We start from the raw sequence: 19,850 nt of genomic DNA, 5'->3' as shown, positions 1-19,850 counted from the left end.
GATTGAACATCCTGAGCTTTATTCTTAATAGCAGGGGTTTATAGAAAGTTTATTACTGATTCCTTTTGGAGTTGACTGATTTTCTTGATGTGACTGGTTTGTAAACATCAAAACTTTAAAATGTCAAAATTCTAAATAGCTGGACATTGTGGTGGACACCGGTAGTCCCAGCTATTCAAGCTGAGCCAAGAGGATCACTTGAGCCCTGGAGTTTGAGGTTACTGTGAGCTATGGCAGGGTGACAGAGTGAGACTCTGTTTCAAAACTAAATTAATTAAATTAAGTTAAAAAGTCAAATTTTTTTAATTTTGAGCATACTATAGCAAATAAGAATTGAATGAGAATGTTAGAAGGGCAACCCCTCACTGAATAGTGGACCGTAAGTGGAAAGAGTAAAAATCTAAAGGACCAAAGGGCAGAAGAGTTCATAAAGAGAGTTCCTTAGGAGATAATGCCCTGAGTTCCATTTCAGAAACTCCAAAGGGTTTGATCTGTAATACATGTATCTCCTTTAACTCGTTCTCATTTCAACACTGCCTCAGGTATGACGTGTCTTCTAAAACCAGAGAACATTGTAATTGCAACTCACTTCAGCTTGTTAGTGTCATATTCCCACCAGCAACATTCAAGTTTCAGGCAGCTAATTCAGTATCTCATTTCTACATCATTCTTTAGGGAGTGAGAATTAGTTACTGTACTTGGATTCTATCTTTGGTTATAGCCAGAGGCTAGAAATTGAGCTCAAAAGGAAAAGTCATTTGAATATTTTCAAGTATTCTTTATATTGGTCCCTCCCAGACTAGTAAAATAGTTTTCCTTAAATGCAGAAGGAATTTTCTTTCATTTATAAGTCAATAAGCACTTACTGACTTCTCTGCTATGTGCCAGCAGGGAAGCTGTCATCTATGAATAAAATGCCACACTTTAAGAGTTCATTTCAATCTGGCTGCCTCTTCTAAACATCTTTGAATGAAATAAAATGCTAATAATTTCAACTATATAAGAACCAAAAACATAGATTATAGATTGTTTAGTAGAAGTCATAAAGGTTTCTGGAAACCTGTTTTTGTAGGAAGAGCTTATTTGTCATTTTACCTATCAGACTGGCCACTTTGCATTTTTGAAACTATATGTTATATTTCTTGGCACTTAGTCATTTGAAGTGAATTCATTTGATTCCTTTTGCTACACAAAATATGAAAGGAGATTTTGGAAATCAATTAGGAAAAAAATCACTAAAACTTCCATAGAAAAATAAGGAACTTCAGGGAGCCAATATACCGGAGGTGTGTGTTCAAACCCAGGCCCTGCCAAAAACTGCAAAAAAAAATAATAATAATAAGGAACTTGAATCAGATGTTCTGCCTCAGTACTGATCTAAGATACACAGTTTAATACAGGATGCCATTTGTTTCCTCAAAGAGAGTATGTTAGGGCTAGAATTGATAATATAAGACAGATGATGAGCCTAGACTGCTGTGGTAATGTAAAATGATGCAATCTTTTTAGAAAGCATTTTAAAGTTTTTTATTAAGAGTTTTTAAAATGGACTGTATCCTTTGATTCAAAATTTCGTTTCTAAAAATAATTAGATGAATATTTTTGTAGAGATGCTCTTAGTTATATTATCTATCATAATACAAAAATTGGAAACATACTAAATGTCCACCTACAAGTGATTGGTTAGATAAATTGTACTATACATCACAAAATGACTAGAAGAAAAAATACCAAAATGTTGATTGCAGTTTTTGTAGGGCATGGTTTTATGGGTAAATTTTTCCTTTCTTTGTTTTGTATTTATTTTGTAAAGTTTCTACTTTGAACATTTTTTTTTTTGGCCAGGGCTGGGTTTGAACCCACCACCTCCGGCATATGGGACCTGCGCCCTACTCCTTGAGCCACAGGCGCTGCCCTGAATATTTTTTTTAATTGAAAGAAAATTTTAATGAGTTCAGTTCTACAATTTCTGAGCATCTCTTATGTGCCTGAGCTGTGGAAGAGGTCCCAAGAATGGAAACTTCATCTGTGTCTTTGGCTGCGCTCACATCTGTCAAGAGTAGGGGATAAGTTATCATAAACATACTGTAAGAAAGAAGGTTTTCATCTGTGAGAGGATCAAAGGGAAGAATGTGAGGCAGGAACAAATAATTGAGACAAGAATAGATAACTCCAAAGTCTCAAACCATGACAAAATTTTAAAACAAAAGAATGTTCCTGAAAATTAAAGTGAAAAAAAAATTACTGATTTGTATAACATCTGTGAATTAGGATAGCCATGTGCTTTTTACTGACCTGGAGAATATTTCACATTTCAGGAAATGTAATTTCCTTTTTTTTTTTTTTTTTTTTAGTCACTATTTATTTATTTATCTATCACAATTGCCCAAGTAACATCTTTATGCATAGTATTACACATTGTACCATTTCCTAAAGTAGACTACTTTGCTCACTTAGCAGCAATTACTTTTTTCCTCTCCATTTCTTATCAGCATGACTTTGTTTGCTTTTAATATTAGGATTATTTTTCTTTTGCATATTGATGATATTTTATGTGGCCTTTTTCATTTGATGATATGAAACTAAGTACTTTTATTCTAAGTAAATTTAGTGTTGAGGAATTACCGAGAAATTTTTCAAAACTGTCTCGTTTCTGTTATTGCCTCACCTTCTCAGGAAACTGTTTTGGTAAGAAATGACATAATTATTTTCCAAATAGGTTCATTGATTCGGCTTTCAAATAGCATGGATATTTTGCCAATTAACTACTGATTCATGTGTGTCATAGCATGGATTGTACACAATAGTATAGTTTTCATTTATCTACCTCACACTTTAATTGCCATGAATTTGTAATCAGCTTTACATGATTATAGTATGTTGTGTTGTTGATAATTAAAAAGCAGAAGTGAAATTAAATAGCATCAGTAAGAGATGTATAAGGACTTAATAGCATTTCATGCACTTCTCTTAGTCTCTATAGTGAATTCCAACTTGCTTTACCTGGTGTAATAAATGCCCTTCAATAGAAACTTTTTAACTTTTTTAAAGTTGCTCCTACTTGATATTAGTAGGACTGGCTAACCTATTTAAGAGTTTGATTCTTTGGATTGTTACCTGATCCTCTGTATCTAAAAATTAGTAAGTGTGTTTTCAAACAGCAGTTAAAGAATGTTGCTTTTTCAAAAAATCAAAATAAAAAAACCCTTTATTTTGTATATAATTTAATATCTGTGGAAGCCCTTATCCCTCTTTTTCCTCTTACCTAAACTTAAAACACTTAACTCTAATCAGTGGGATTGCAAACCTAATTATAAGGAGCCAATTTAAGGTAAATGCAAGTTACTTTACAAATGAAATTATTTCTTTTGCATTAGCTGTCAAATTAGACTGCCTTCCCTTCCTGGGAGACTATTTACTGTTTCTGTAGTGTCTTTACTTGCACCCACACTGTCCCCCCTCTGGTTTTTAATATAAATTGATTAAAATAAATATTTTTTTTTCTGGATTTGTTCTGTTCTTATTTTAATCTTGTTAAAAGTGCTTAAGTCTTTTCTTTAAAATAGGGATATTTTCTTCCATGCCAAAACATTCATTTGCGTTACCTACTTTAATCCTTAAAGTAGCCCTGGGATATAATAGTATTATTCACATTTTTAGATGGGAAAGCCAAGGTCCAGAAAGAGAAAGAAATTTGCATGAGGTCAAACAGCTGATCCATACAAATCTGCCTGACATCAAAGCTTGCTCTTGAAACAGTAATCTTTGCTCTTTTCTATGATACGCTTTTCGCTGATTCTTCACCGCTTTCCCCTCTCATCTCTTTGCCCTTTCTTCCTTGATTGCCCATTAACAGTCTTTTACAGTCCTGTAATTTTTCATCTTGCGTAGTTTTCTAATCAGCTTAAATCCTTTATTTTATTTCTAACATATTCTAAATGGATCCCATATCATTCATTTGACTGTACCTTAATCTTTTCCATGATAACAGGTAAGTATTCTGTGATATTTTTTGTATGTATAGCAAGTACTGCTGCATTGAATAAAATATAGTTGGGAATTAATATTAACTAAAAGCATTGGTTTTAATCTAGATTCAATTCTTAGAAAAAAGTAGTATTTGATCATTAATGCTGATGGAAATTTTCTTTTCCTTGCTATTTTTTCTTTTTTTAGGACTATTTTGCTTTAAAATTAAGCTGATATTTTGGGGTACCTAAAACTTAAGTGACAGTGTTGTATTTCTTTGTTTTTATTTAGAATAAATATTTAAAATATAGAATAAATATTTTAAAGGAAGAGTATTTTGTTGCTTAAATAATTAGACTTGAGAGATTACACAAATAATGTACCCCTAGAATGAACTTTTGAAAATAGTTTGTTTTTTTAATTCTGTTTTTGTTTCTGGGCCTCTTTTTCCTTCTGTGTTTAAAGACATCTCTTAACTTGTCCCCATTGTTGGCCTACAGTCTGCCATATTTTTTGGTTTGAATTTAGACCCGATTCCATCCTGCAGAGTCACCAAGGTGTTCTGGAGAAAGGGAGAGAAAGAACATGTTGCTATGACCTGGCTGTGCATTGTTGTATGCACAAATTTCAAGGAGTCCCTATGCTCTCAAGTTCAATTCTCTACAGAACCAGTAGAAACTAAATACTTTATGATGTGGTAGAATTACTTAGATGTATAAGTTAAATTTTATTTGAGCATAATTAACATTTTATTGCCATTTTCATTATAATTTTTTAAATCATTGTAGTAATTGTTTAAATCACCACTTTAAATTGGTTCTGTTATGCCTTAGTGCACAGAAAACAGGAGTATTTACTATTTAAGTATCCTCAGATACTTTAAAGTGATATATAACATTCTTTTGAAGTGATGGAGGCCTAAGCCAATCACAAGATGACAGCATTGTGGGGACAAGGCACTGTAGGCACAGTCTGGCCATAATGCCTATTCCCGGAACACTCTCATCCAGTAGCCCCGATCTCCTGCAGCCTACCACCAGCATGTTGGATTTTTCCAATCCTTCAGGTAATTTTTTATATGGTTTTATATAGCTATATCGGTACCAAATGAAGAAATAGATGGTTGAGCCTTATGCAACGAATATTAGATTTGCTTGCAGCTCTCTTCTCTGACCTATAGATTATGACTTGATGCAAAAAGCTAAAGGGGAGATTGTGTCTTTTTCTCCAAACTTGAATGATACTTTCTCTAAAGTGAAACAAGTACATAAAAAAAGAGACCACCTCTGAGCATAGATTTAGCTCTTGGTAATCCTAATCCGAACAGTGAAATGAAAGCAGGACAATAATTTTTTTAGCCAAGAAACATTTGATTCTTGGTGCAGGAAAGGAATAAGACATTATTTTAATCAGCTTCATTTATCTTCCTCTGCAATATAAAAAATGTGTTAGTAATTTTCTAAAAACACTGATTTTCCCTCTAACACCTGAAACTAAAATTGTTGATTTCTCCTATATTATTATCATAGTATTTAATAGCACCTTTTTCATTGTTTAGACTTTCATTGTGGAATGTCAAGTAAATTTTTTATATCTGCTCATGCTCAGAGGCATAAATTATTTAAATTTATAATGTAGAAATTTCATTTCAAGAAGAAAACTTTTAACTTTGAAGAATCAATTGTATACCCACCACTTGAAAGGATTTTAGATGGTTTTCAGTAAAAGACACTTCGAATTAAAAACTGAAATATATAATTGGTTCTAAGAAAAGGTAGGGAAAAATTCTTCTATAAAAGTCAGTATAGCTGGGCAGCGCCTGTGCCTGGGTAGGGCGCCAGTCGCATATACCAAGGGTGGTGGGTTCAAACCCGGCCCCAAACTACAATAACAAAAAAAGCTGGGCATTGTGGCGGGTGCCTATAGTCCCAGCTACTCGGGAGGCTGAGGCAGGAGAATCACCTAAGCCCAGGAGTTGGAGGTTGCTGTGAGCTATGTGATGCCACAGCACTCTACCGAGGCGATAAAGTGCAATGTCTGTACAGGAAAAAAAAAAATCAGCATAGCTTTAACTCAGCTTCAGCTTTGACTCCCAAGTTCTAGCAGCTGGTTTAAAAAAAAAAGGAAACTGGGTTATATAAATCTCAGTATTATAAGAAAAATGTAAGGATAGTATTAAAGTTTATGTGTTATTTACAGTAACTTAAAAACACAAGTTAGTGAAGGTCATTCTGCACATTGCTTCTTCTTTGCCGAGAGAGAATACTAAATCTAATAAACTTTTTTGACACATCCCACTCTCCACATGGCTGTTTATAGTGTTCTTTCTAGAAGAAAGACTTTAATAAGTCATTACTTTGCTTAGAAATTTCTAGTTATTTCTGCATTAGTGCAGGTTCCGTCATGAGGCAGAAACCCCTATAGTTCTTTAATCAGAAGTTAATGTAAGGATTGCTACTAAGATATAAAGTTAATTAAACTATAGGCCTGAAAAGGTAAAACAGGGTATCGCAGAGGTAGGAAAAGTACAGACTGGATTTAGTTTTTAATATGTGGGTATGTACAAGAAAATTATACTACCGGGGTGAAGTAGTCATCTCCTTTCTATCTTCCTATCATGCTATTCTCCCACTCTGACTTCTCCCCTCCTCTTTCCTGAGTATGGAATGTACCTTTAGAACTCTTTTTCTGCATTATTGGCCATCTTTGGTTCTCTCCCTGTTTATCCATTGAACTTTTTCTTGTCAATGCTGAACTCAGATATTACCTTCTTTAGGAAGCCCACCTTCCTCTACTACAGAGTCAGTCCCTCCTTTCTTGTAAGTTTCCAATACATGCTCCTGGTCTCTCTTATACAGAGAGACAACTATTTTAAATTGCATTTGAACTTTATGGACACCTGTATTTGTTGTTGTATGGCAGGATAGGGATTTATTCCCTTGTGCACGTGCATGTATATATGTGTATGTGTGTGTGTTTGTTTTCTACAGTGGTACTTTTTACACTTCGAAGAAGATTAAAATGGGTGGCGCCTGTGGCTCAGTGAGTAGGGCACCAGCCCCATATACAGAGGGTGGCAGGTTCAAACCCAGCCCCGGCTGAACTGCAACCAAAAAATAGCCGGACATTGTGGCAGGCACCTGTAGTCCCAGCTTCTCAGGAGGCTGAGGCAGGAGAATCGCAGAAGCCCAAGAGCTAGAGGTTGCTGTGAGTCCTGTGACATCATGGCACTCTACCAAAGGCGGTAAAGTGAGACTCTGTCTCTACAAAAAAAAAAAAAAAAATGAAGATTAAAATGTTTTCATACTACCAGAGCACAAATTAAATATGCATACTATCATAACAAGTATTAGGGGCTTAGGAATTGTAGATTTAATAATTTTTATTGCTGTATTTTGCCATAGGCATATGTAGGAAGTGGCGCTGAGAGAATAAGGGATAGGATTTTAGAAGAGAGAGAGAAGTTGGAGATTTTCCTGGGGGAACAAAGGGATGAGGTTGAAATTACTAAAATTTAGAAACTGCTAAGTCTCATGGAGCTGAAAATTCAGACCTTGGAAAAAGAGGATGCTGTTCAGTTTGATTTCAGATTGAGTTCATAATTCTCTCTTTGAAAATAAGTTAAAAAGACTGATATTACCTTTTTAAAATTATTCAGAACAAGTCTAATACAGCTCTTTCTACAGGATATCCTAATATCAGTAATATAAGTGAGTTCATATAGATATTTAACTTAGAGGTTAATGTTTTCAAACCCCCCAAATGTGTGACTTTGTGAAAGGCCTTTTGTATAGTGGTGATGTTATTTATATTGAAAAAAAATAATTCATTACCAGTTACAAATTTAGCTCCTTACATTATATACAGCAGCACTGAAATTAAAATGAGTGATCTACATCACACACATATGTTATAGTACATGTATAATGTAACATCAGCCAAATTCAATTAATGTTTATCAGTCATGAGTTTAGCTTTGTTCATGCTGCATGTTTAGAGATCAAAGTGAAAGTGAGAACAAAGCTACGGAACCATTTGCTTTTGATTGATGACTTTTTTATAATTTTGCTTTATTTTTGCTGCCTACAGCTGTTGGTTTTTACTGTAAGTATCTCAAAGGCTATAATATCCTATTGCTCATGTTTGCATGTATTATTTTTAAAAAGTCATATGATACAGAATTGAATGAAGTAGGAAGCCAGACTTTTGTCTCCACTTACAAGGTAGCCAGTTTTAACTGGCATGCATCCTTTTAGTAATTTTTTGAATATATATTATTTTTTTATATTCATATAGAATCAGAATATGTGTGTTATTCTGAACCTGTGAAAAGTTTTTTTTATATATATTTGGACCAATATAAGATGAGACATAAAAGAATTTGAAATGTGGCTAAAAGGAAATTGAAACTAAATTGTTTTTCTAAGTGTACATATAGAACTTACTGCTTATTACTCTTTTTCATTAACTAGCACACACCCATATTTAATTTATTTAATATTGTAAACTTAAATCTTTCTGCATTGAGGGTCTGTTACTTTCACTGTTTTTTAAAGGAATGTATCATAGTTTTTAAAAAATCAAACTTCAGAGAAAGGATAGAATTAATATCTCCATTTCTCATAATTTACAATTGTTAATGTACTTATATATTCTTCCAGAAATTTCCTTGCACATAAAATGTATGCACCATTCCCTTTGCCCCAAATGAGATGTACTTTTCTTCCACTCACTCATTTCACTTAACAATATATCTTTGAATATTTTTCTGTGTCAGGGTGTACTGTTCTACCAAAATGTTTTAAAAACCAATTGAATTTTGGGCAGCATCTGTGGCTGAAAGGAGTAGGGTGCTGGCCCCATATGCCGGAGATAGCGGGTTCAAACCCAGCCCCGGCTAAAAACTGCAAAAAAAAAAGAAAGAATTGAATTTTTTTAAGTGATCCCTCTTATTAGACAGTTGCAGTATTGCCTATATCTCTGTGTTCGCGTATCTTTATGTGTTTTATGTTTGCATTACTATTATTATTTTGAATTTTGTGGAAATTTGTTTTCTTTCTCATTATATAAGTGCCTACAATATATCTTGAATTTTGCTATTGGCCTGTAAAACTTAGAATACTACTGTCTGGCTCTTTACAGAATAGTTTTGCTAATTTTTGAGGCTTTTTTTAACTATATGGGTTGTCTTATTTACTTTCCCCGACCTGTCATTTACTTTTGACTACAATTAAGTTCCTTGAGAGGAGAGACCTTAATTGTCTCATGTACCACTATATCTTCATCACTTGGAAGAACAGGCATTCCTTAGTATTTATTCTACAATTTTAAAGTAGAATGAAAAAATAGTCTTTTGTTTATTTAAGATTATCTTAAATAACTAAAAGTTACCCCATTTTTAGTGTAATCTCAAGGTCAGTACATATATCCTTCAAGTATTCATTTTAGTTTACTCATGCAACATTACAATTATGTCTCCAGAAATTTAGTCTCTTGGTTGAAAGTCCAGATATCTGAGGTTCCTATTTTTTAATTCATGTAAATGTTACATAAGATTTCTAAAAAAAGAAATATGAATCTTAAGACTAATAAATGCTGTGCTCCTTCAAGATCTTTTTAAATGTGTCTTGCCTTTATGATAGAGACTGTATTTTTGTGAATGTTTTAGTTTCATGCCTAAAATTTAAATTAGATCATTTTTCCTTTTTGATTCAACCTTATTCTAACTTCATATTTAGCATTCTTATCAATTAACATTGAGCATCTTCCACAAAGCACATATGCTTGGTATGTATGTTGTTTTCCCACCAACAGCAAACATGTTTATAAAGAATATATATGATATGTTCATAACAATTCTAAAATAGACAAAAAGGTTTACATTATTACTGGTACCAGTGCAGAGAAATTTTTTCATCTACTGCCCCTTGGCCAGTGTTCCAATTTGGCCCTCATTACCTTGGCAGATTCATCAGGGTTTGGGTTAAGGGTTACCCTTTGAATGATTCCACTTAGCGATGTGATCTAGAAATAACCCATTCATGTTGCCGGAATCTCTCTGCTATGACTACATCAGTTTGTCCTTCACATGGGAAACAAATCGCTTTATTTGACCATGACTTTTTAACACTGTTCAACAAGATATACACTTTTGTGTTCCTTCCCAGAAGGTGTTAACAGTGTATTGGCAACAACGAAAGAGAACATGAACTGTGTGAATTCCCACCCTGTCTTTGTGATTAAATTTCTCTGAAGAAAAAGTAAAATCTTTTTGCCCAGCGTCTTTCTCTTGGCAAAGCAAAATTTCCATCTGCTTGCAATAATTTTCTAGCACAGGGAAGAGAACATCTTTGATTTTGGTAGATTGTAAAGTAGTCTAACCTTAAGTCTTGTAAACCCTGATGATGTTAGCAGCACGCTCTGTGTTGACTCATTAGAAAGAATTCTAAACAAGAGGCATTTAATGACTCATCTTTGAATACAAAGGAAAGACAATTTGGTGCATCCTTCTTTGCAAAAGGACCCTGAATAGTTGAAGCATTCTGCTTACACAGTGGACCCAAAACATTCAGCAGCTGTTGGCTAAGACTCCTCCTTAGAATTATATTCATGTATATTCAGTTGAATCTTCCAGTCCTGGGATGCAATCTTTTGTGTGTCTTCATTCTCAGGGTATACCTTATTCTATGAAATTGCACCTCATTGTATCTATTCCATTTCTCTTTCCTTCCTTTTGAGACAAATTTTTAATTAGTTTTTTTTTTTTTTCTTTAAAATTAGCAGTGTATGTAATGTTAAGAGGGTAATGCTGGACAAACATAAAATTACTTGAGGCACCAAAATCTCTCCAACCAAACATCACTGCCGTCATCACAAAAAAGCCACAGTAGGGGCAGCGCCTATGGCTCAATGGGTAAGGGTGCTGGCCCTATATACCAAAGGTGACGGGTTCAAACACAGCCCCATCCAAACTGCAACAAAAAATCGCCAGACATTGTGGCGGGCACCTATAGTCCCAGCTACTTGGGAGGCTGAGACAAGAGAATCGCCTAAGCCCAGGATTTGGAGGTTGCTGTGAGCTGTGACATCACAGTATTCTACTGAGGGTGATAAAGTGAGACTCTGTCTCTTAAAAAAAAAAAAAGCCACAGTACATATTCCTATTTTTTTTTTTAACAAGGAGAGAAATCTTTGTAACAATTTATTATGATAGGGAAAAATTTAGCATTTGTTCATGCTGCTAAATCATTTTTCAGTTACATTTAATTACATTAAAAATTAGCCCACTTAGGTGCCTGTGGCTCAAGGAGTGGGGCGCCGGCCGCATATACTGGGGGTGATGGGTTCAAGCCTGGCCCCAGCCAAAACTGTAAATAAATAAACAAATAAATAAATTTATTTTTAAAAATTTAGCCCACTTATTACAGTGAATATTGCCCTAGAAGTTTCACCAGTGCTATATGAGATAAAAGACATAAGATAGAACAAGGAAGGGAAAAATATTATTTGCATATGCTTATCACATGAACATTATCTTGAGTTAGAATTTATCTACTAATAGCTAAAAGCACAAGGGCAGAGATTGAGAGATTTCACCAGCTAAACATTTAAAATTTTCTCATGTTAAAAATAAAATAGAAGCAGGACCTAGTGGCTTACATCTGTAATCTTAAAACTTTAGGAGGCCAAGGCAAGAAGATTGCTTGAGCCTAGGAGTTCGAGACCAGCCTGAGCACCATAGCAAGACCATGTCTTCCCAAAATTTAAATATTAGCTGATCATGGTGGTGCATGCTTGAGATCCCAGCTGAAGTACTCACGAGGCTGAAGCACAAGGAGCATTTCAGTGGAAGAGTTTGAGGTTGCAGTGAGCTATGATGACACCCCTGCACTCTCATGGGGGGACCGAGCAAAACCCTATCTCAGAAAGGGTGGGAAGACTAGGAAAATGTTTACCACTTTGTGGTAGATCTTTTTCTGGTAACTAGTATAGCACAGTAGGAAAATGCATAAAAGGATATCAAAAAGTATTTTTAAAAAATAAATATAATTGTTTATTAAACCAGTGTTAGTTACTGAATCTCCCCAGGAACCAAAGAAGTGTAATGACATAGTTTTGGAGGGAGGAAAAGGATAGGGCTTTTGAAATAGGAAAGTAAAACAAGACATTAGTGAACAGTTTTGATAAGGATATAATCATATTTGCTGTTACACTATAGGATTATGAATTTTCTGGAGAACAGCTTGGCATAGTTTGATATTTTTCAATATCCTGAAAATATTCATGCCTTCTAATTCATCAGTTCTCTTTTTGAAGATTTTCACTGAGGATATAATCAGATTGCCTACAAATGTTTATCTGCTTATGGTAGAAGGGGTGAAGATAGAGTCTGTGTCATATCATTTATAATAATAGAAAGTGGTTGGGCGGCGCCTGTGGCTCAGTGAGTAGGGCGCCGGCCCCATATGCCGAGGGTGGCGGGTTCAAACCCAGCCCCGGCCGAACTGCAACCAAAAAATGGCCGGGCGTTGTGGCGGGCGCCTGTAGTCCCAGCTGCTTGGGAGGCTGAGGCAAGAGAATTGCTGAAGCCCAAGAGTTGGAGGTTGCTGTGAGCCATGTGACGCCACGGCACTCTACCGAGGGCCATAAAGTGAGACTCTGTCTCTACCAAAAAATAAATAAATAAATAATAGAAAGTGGTAGCAATCTGTCATGTTAGACATTTGGATAATTGAACTATAAAATATATATTAGGGAGTATTATGCCTTCATTAAAAATAGTTTTATAGAAGAATATTTAATGACATAAGAATGTTTATAAGATACTAATTGAAAAAAATTGTGGCTTTTAAACCATCTGTGTAGTATGATTCTAATTTTTATCTGTGGATTTTTCTGTCAACATGTATTAGTCTGGAAAAAATAGATACATTTATCAATAAATGTAACCATGATTTCTGATACTATTTTGAAATAGAAATATATATTTCAGTGTTTAGAGGGATTATTGTGTTAACCAGTGCTTGGTGACTAGTTTAAAAATAATTTTTTGAAAATAACAAGGTACATTTCTATATTTATGTAGATATTCCTGATCAAGTTATAAGAGTTTTCAAAGCAGATCAGCAGAGTTGCTACATTATCATCAGTAAAGACACTACAGCTAAAGAAGTAGTTTGTCACGCTGTCCATGAATTTGGTTTGACTGGTACCTCCGACGCATATTCTCTCTGTGAAGTTTCTGTTACTCCTGAGGGTGTCATAAAACAGAGAAGACTTCCGGATCAATTCTCCAAATTAGCAGATAGAATTCAACTCAATGGAAGGTGAATAAGCTTGTTAGTGAATGTGCTTATTTGTAGATGTGCTTTTAAAGATTCCTTTTAAAACAGATATGTTAAGTAGAAGCAACATGTTTTAGTGCCACTGAGTTCTCTCAAATTTAGGATTTTTCTTTTTTCTAGTTTTTTTGTTTCCAATTTCATAAATAGAATCTTAGGGTGCTAGAATTCATAAAGCCTATCCAAAAGTATAAATTAAAAGACAGCTCACTAAAATAAGGTCTTGGAGCCTCTGATGTACTCTAATTCCTGTTTTTTACAGAGGAAAAAAGCTGAGTGATACAAATTCTATATATCTGAGTTTATTGTGTGTATTAACTTATACATTTGTTTTTAATATGACCAGTATGTACTTTGGGCAAAAAAAGCCATTATTTTCACAATTATTTTTATAAGTAGTTTTCCTTTTATGAATGTGCTGGGAAATTTTAACAGTGTAAAATTACTGTCCATTGAAAATTATTTGGTAAATTAGAAGATTGTTTTGGTAGTGTATTTGTTTCTTACTCTGGTAATTTTCGTTGAGAACAATCTTGTTAGTGACCAGGTTTCACACATAGATCAAGATCCTTGGAAACTTTAAAATAATTGCCCGTTATGGTTGCTCTGAAGAGAGAATGAGTTAACTCTGCTTCGCTGGTTGTACACAGTGTTTTAAAGAAAATAAACCTTGGAACCAAATTGTCCAAATTCAAATCCCAGCTCTGACTGTGTGACCTTGAGCAAGTTAGATAGCTTCTCTGTGCCTGAATTTTATCATCTATAAAATGAGGATGATTATGATAGAATCTACCTCATAGGAATGTTGTAAGGATTAAATTATTTAATAAACATACATGCTTTATAAATGTTAGATATAATTTTATTAACTATAGTATATAGTTTCAACAATATTATTTATAGCATTGGCTTATGCATGTGAACAGTATGAAGGCAGGGAAAAAAGAGAGTTTCTTGACAGTAAAAAATAGATGCACTTGGCGGGGCACAGTGGCTCAAGCCCATATTCCTAGCACCCTGGTAGACCAAAGCAGGAGAATAACTTGAGTTCAGGAGTTTGAGACCAACCTGAGCAAGAGCAAGACCCCATCTCTACTAAAAATACGCACACCTATAATCCTAGATACTCAGGAGGCTGAGGCAGGAGGACCGCTTGAACCCAGGTGTTTGAGGTTTCTACGAGCCAGGCTGACATCACAGCACCCTAGCCTGAGCAACAGACTAAGACTCTGTCTCAAAACGACAACAAATACATGAACACAAATGTAGGTTTAAGTCAAGTTGTATTATTAGAAAAGAATAAAGTGAAAGTATGTGATACAGTATGTTATCTCTTTTCCCTAGATATTTCCAGCTATAAATATGTTCAGACCTGTCTCTTAGCTTTTAAGTGCCATAGAATTGTTGATTCTAGGCTGGGCATGGTGACTCACACTTGTAAGCCCGACTCTTGGGAAGCCGAGGCAGGTGAATTGCTTGAGCTCAGGAGTTTGAGACTAGCCTGAGCAAGAGTAAGAACTCTTCTCTACAAAAAGTAGAAAAACTAGCCTGGCATTGTAACAGGCACCTGTAGTCTTAACTACTTGGAAGACTGAGGCAAGAGGATAGTGTGAGCCTAAGAGTTTGAAGTTGCTGTGGGCTATGATGCCATGGTACTTTACCGAGGGGGCAGGGTGAGACTCTGTCTCAAGGAAGGAAAAAAAAAAAAGAATTGTTGATCTAAAGAGAAAAAAGGAAATTGCCAGTCTTTTGTATGGTTTTGTTCCATGCCACTTGCTGGAGGAGGTTTTGTATTTAACAAGGGAGAAAACGTTCGTAAAGTTTCCCCTCCTTTATGGATTTCATTTTTGTTTGCTTCACTTGGAAATCGGGGGGAGAAAAGCAAAATGGGGTGTTTATTTTTGTCTTAATCAGAATTCATACTGTTCATAAACAAATATTTTTATACTACCAACTATCAGATGCCATTCTAAGTGCTGGCCTTGCCCTCATAAAGCTTTTATTCTCAAGAAATATACACATGTGATTCTTCCTACATGTGATTACGTTCATAGCATAACGTTATTTATAACGTTATTTATAACGTCAACATTATTTATACTCTTTAATAGATATCTGATGACAAATAAGATAACTTCTCAAAAGTCTTATCTAAAATGTTGATTTTCCATTTCATCTGTAAGTGAGTATTCTGCTAATATTTTGGCTAAAAGTTATTAACAGTAAAACGAATTTTGATGATAATAAAGAGGAAAAGTGCTCTTTCATAAATGTACAGTTACAGTTATGATTTTTTAAAATTTTTCCTGTAGGTATTATTTAAAAAATAATATGGAGACAGAAACTTTGTGTTCAGATGAAGATGCTCAAGAACTAGTTAAGGAAAGCCAGCTATCCATGCTGCAGCTCAGTACCATTGAGATGGCCACCCAGCTGTCAATGAGGGACTTTGATTTGTTTCGCAATATTGAGCCTACTGAATACATTGATGACCTTTTTAAGTTAGATTCCAAAACAGGAAATACTCATTTAAAAGAATTTGAGGACATCGTAAACCAAGAGACATTCTGGGTTGCTTCAGAGATTTTAACTGAATCAAATCAGCTCAAACGAATGAAGATTATTAAGCATTTTATTAAAATTGCACTTCATTGTCGAGAATGTAAGAATTTCAATTCCATGTTTGCCATAATAAGGTAAGTTTGTACAAATATGTAAAAATATCTCTTTGGTTTTGTCATGGTACTCGACATGAAGCTGATTTTTCCTTAGCTATGTAAAGAAAAGTTCAATTAGTAAGCCTTAATTGAAGTATTATTAAGATTAATGTATTTTCCATTCTGCCATCATTGGCTCTTTCTGTTTTTGTTTCTTTGATCTTTCCTTAGTTAAATTTTTTTTTGTTTGGGGTTTTTTCAGTGAGTGTGGATGATCACCTTCTCTTTTTTCTTTCTTCGACCCCCTTGAAAGATTGTGCCCTCTTTGGATATGTACCCGGTGGCTGGTTTTTATTGTCAGCCTTCTGTGTGGGGCTTATTTAAGTATGCACCTCGCTGTGGTTTGACAGTCATAAAATTTAGAGTAGTATCAATGCTTTTACCTAAAATTGCTATGTTGAAATTAACAACAGCAGCAGCAGCAAACATTTAGTGAATTCTTTTTGATTGCCGGGCACTACAGGAGGTATCACTGGATATGTTGTCACTTGAATTAGGCCATTAGAATTACAGAAATCTTTAGAAGTTTATAAGCCTTGACATCATCAACTGGAGACATCATTTTACAACATCTTTGCATACTCGTGTTTGGCCTTGACTTTTTTTGACAACCTTTTTGATGTATTGGATATCTTTAGGTGTTAAATATTGCTTAGTTTCAGTAATAATGAAGTATGCATTTGTTATTCATCCTTTATGTAGTTGTTTGGGGTGATTTCTGAGAAGCAAAGGGAACAAAGATACCTTTTTTTTTTTTTTTTTTTTTTTTGAGACAGAGCCTTACTATGTCACCCTCAGTAGAGTGCTGTGGCGTCACAGCTCACAGCAACCTCAAACTCTTGGGCTTAAGTGATTCTCTTGCCTCAGCCTCCCAAGTACCTGGGACTACAGGTGCCCACCACAACGCCCAGCTATTTTTTTGTTGCAGTTGATTTTAGCTGGCCCTGGCTCACTTTGAACCTGCCAGCCTCAGTGTATGTGGCCCATGCCCTACTCACTGAGCTATGGACGCCACCAAGAACAAAGATATCTTGACTCCACACCTTAAAATCAGAAATCAAGGGAACATTTTATATACATTGATATGGGTGGAAGTCAGATAGCTGAGAAACAAAGGAATAACTGATAAGAAAATAAATCGAGGCATTATGTGTATACTCTTCATTTAACAACCTACCCCTGGGATGGTAGTGTGGAGGTAAAGGAATAGAGTGAAGACTTGCAGCCTAATTGGCATGATTCGTTTTTTCAAGTTAGGGAATATCTGAGCTAATTTAAAATTCTATGGCAAGGAGACTTTGAATTTCTGGAAACTTAGAGATAGGATTAGGAACCCAGGAATATAGAGGTATTGGAATCACAGACACAAATAGACAAAAATCTCAGAGAAAAAAGGCTGCCTCAGACCTGGAACTTGCCTCAATTATTATGGAACAGTTGTTCTCAGTGTTGGTTAAAACATTTTTAAATAGGTAATGTTTCTATAAGGTTATTTCTGAATAAAGTAACATTGTGATGCTTGAATGTTTTTTTTTTTTTTTTTTGTAGAGACAGAGTTTCACTTTATGGCCCTTGGTAGAGTGCCATGGCATCATACAGCTCACAGCAACCTCCAACTCCTGGGCTTAAGCGATTCTCTTGCCTCAGCCTCCCGAGTAGCTGGGACTACAGGCGCCCGGCTATTTTTTGGTTGCAGTTCAGCCAGGGCTGGGTTTGAACCCACCACCCTCGGTATATGGGGCCGGCGCCTTACCGACTGAGCCACAGGCGCCACCCATTGAATGTTTTTTTTTATTTAAATGTCTATTTTATGCATTTATTACATTTGTCACTTACACGAAAGTATAAAATAAAGACAGGTAGATATACAGACATAGGCAAGTTATGCAGTTCTTCTGAAAGATACTTGTTTTAAAATCAAGGAGTCTCTCCTTTTTTTCATACCCCTTCTCTGTTTATTTCAATGTGTAGAAATATGGTCCTGCTTTTTTTTAGCTTTCTTAGAGAAAATGGTAAATACACTTTACTGACCTGAGTTCACCTCTTCCTGAGTCCCTTTGTAATGTTTTTATTCTCATCTTTGGCAGCGGCTTGAACCTGGCACCTGTAGCACGACTCAGAGGTACTTGGGAAAAGTTACCAAGCAAATATGAGAAACATCTCCAAGATCTACAAGACCTTTTTGATCCATCTAGAAACATGGCAAAGTATAGAAATATTCTTAGTAGTCAAAGTATGCAGCCTCCAATTATTCCTCTCTTCCCTGTTGTCAAGAAAGATATGACATTTCTACATGAAGGTATTTAAAAGTTATTTGAAAATTAACATGTTTAGCCCCAGCTAATTCTGTAGAATGTGATTTATTATATATTCCAACCTGATGATTCCATGTCACTAAAGTTTTTTACAAACTTAAACACAGCAGATTTTAGGAAAGGAAAAGCCATATTGTTAACAAAAGCAAATGGATGTATTGACTGTGCACATTCACACGTCACCTGGACACACTAGGGTAAGACTATTGGATCATATTTATTGTTTGGTTTGGTATTATCTATCCTTCCACCTTTTTACTATTGAATTACTCAACACACACAGAAAAGGACCCAAAACAAATGAAAAACTAATGATTTATATAAAGCAAACACCCATGTAAGCAACCCTCCAAAATAAAACATGTCAACGCCCTGGAAACCCTGTCCTGCTCAGGCCTCTTTCCAATTACCACCCTGATCCTCTTCCCCAGTTATTCTGAGTTATAATGCTATAGTTTAAACTGTTTCTTAAACTTTAATTAAGTAGAATCTCAGAGTTTAAATGTTTTGGTTTCTTTTTGTTTCTGGCTTATTATGGTCAAAGTAGACTTGTTGGGAGTCTTCCATGTTTTTGAGTGGAGCTGTATTTCATTTTCAAAACTGTTTAGAATTTCATTATATGAATGCAATACAATAGATTCATCCATTCTTCCAGTGGGCATTTTGTAGTTTCCACTGCTGACCTATTGTGAATAATGCTACTAGTATCCTCTAGTGGCACACATGCATTTTTATTGGCTATATATTATGTTCAGGATGGAATTTATGGATTCTGATATCTGTGTAATCAACTTTAGAACACAGTTTGGTATTATCTGCTAAAGTTAGGTACTGGCAGTGTTATTAGAATTCTCATACTCTTCATCCTCATGAACACCTGCTAAATCAGGCTTTCACCTATTCCTGTAGGCATATAGCTGTATCTTGATGTGGTTATAATTTGCATTTCCCTGATTATTAATGAGGTTGAGCACCCTTATTTTGTATGTGTGTGTATTAATTCATCCTCTTTTGTCAGTTATTGATTTGGATTCCTTGTCCATTTTCTTTTTTGGCTAGGTAGTCTTTTTTTGTCATATATATTTTTAAGAATTCTTCGTATATTCTGCACATCATGCGACTTGTTTTTTGAGTCTTTTTTTAATGGACAAATAAGAATTGTATGCCATTTGACTCCCTGAAGCATATTTTTTGATGAACATAAGTTCTTAGTTTTTTGGGTTTTTTTTGTAGAGACAGAGTCTCACTGTACCGCCCTCGGGTAGAGTGCCGTGGCGTCACACGGCTCACAGCAACCTCTAACTCTTGGGCTTACGCTATTCTCTTGCCTCAGCCTCCCAAGCAGCTGGGACTACAGGCGCCCGCCACAACGCCCAGCTATTTTTTTGTTTGTTTGTTTTGTTGCAGTTTGGCCGGGGCTGGATTTGAACCCACCACCCTCAGCATATGGGGCCGGTGCCCGACTCACTGAGCCACAGGCACCGCCCCATAAGTTCTTAGTTTTGAAA

General features: G+C 35.3%; 1 protein-coding gene across 9 annotated transcripts in view; it reads left to right on the top strand.

The window, feature by feature from the left end:
• RAPGEF6 (Rap guanine nucleotide exchange factor 6) overlaps nucleotides 1–19,850 on the top strand; it is a 200,548-nt gene that overhangs the window by 146,709 nt on the left and 33,989 nt on the right. For all 9 annotated transcript variants that reach the window (XM_053566296.1, XM_053566300.1, XM_053566294.1 and 6 more), the window contains 4 exons: nucleotides 4,878–5,035; nucleotides 13,055–13,295; nucleotides 15,623–16,006; nucleotides 18,115–18,326. In XM_053566296.1, the coding sequence (XP_053422271.1) occupies nucleotides 4,878–5,035; nucleotides 13,055–13,295; nucleotides 15,623–16,006; nucleotides 18,115–18,326 (995 nt within the window). The remainder of the gene's footprint in view (nucleotides 1–4,877; nucleotides 5,036–13,054; nucleotides 13,296–15,622; nucleotides 16,007–18,114; nucleotides 18,327–19,850) is intronic.

The sequence above is a fragment of the Nycticebus coucang genome, chromosome 17, assembly GCF_027406575.1.
Source record: "Nycticebus coucang isolate mNycCou1 chromosome 17, mNycCou1.pri, whole genome shotgun sequence".
Lineage (NCBI taxonomy): Eukaryota > Metazoa > Chordata > Mammalia > Primates > Lorisidae > Nycticebus > Nycticebus coucang.
Note: the sequence above shows the minus strand (reverse complement) of the source record. Positions and strands in the feature narration are given on the sequence as shown.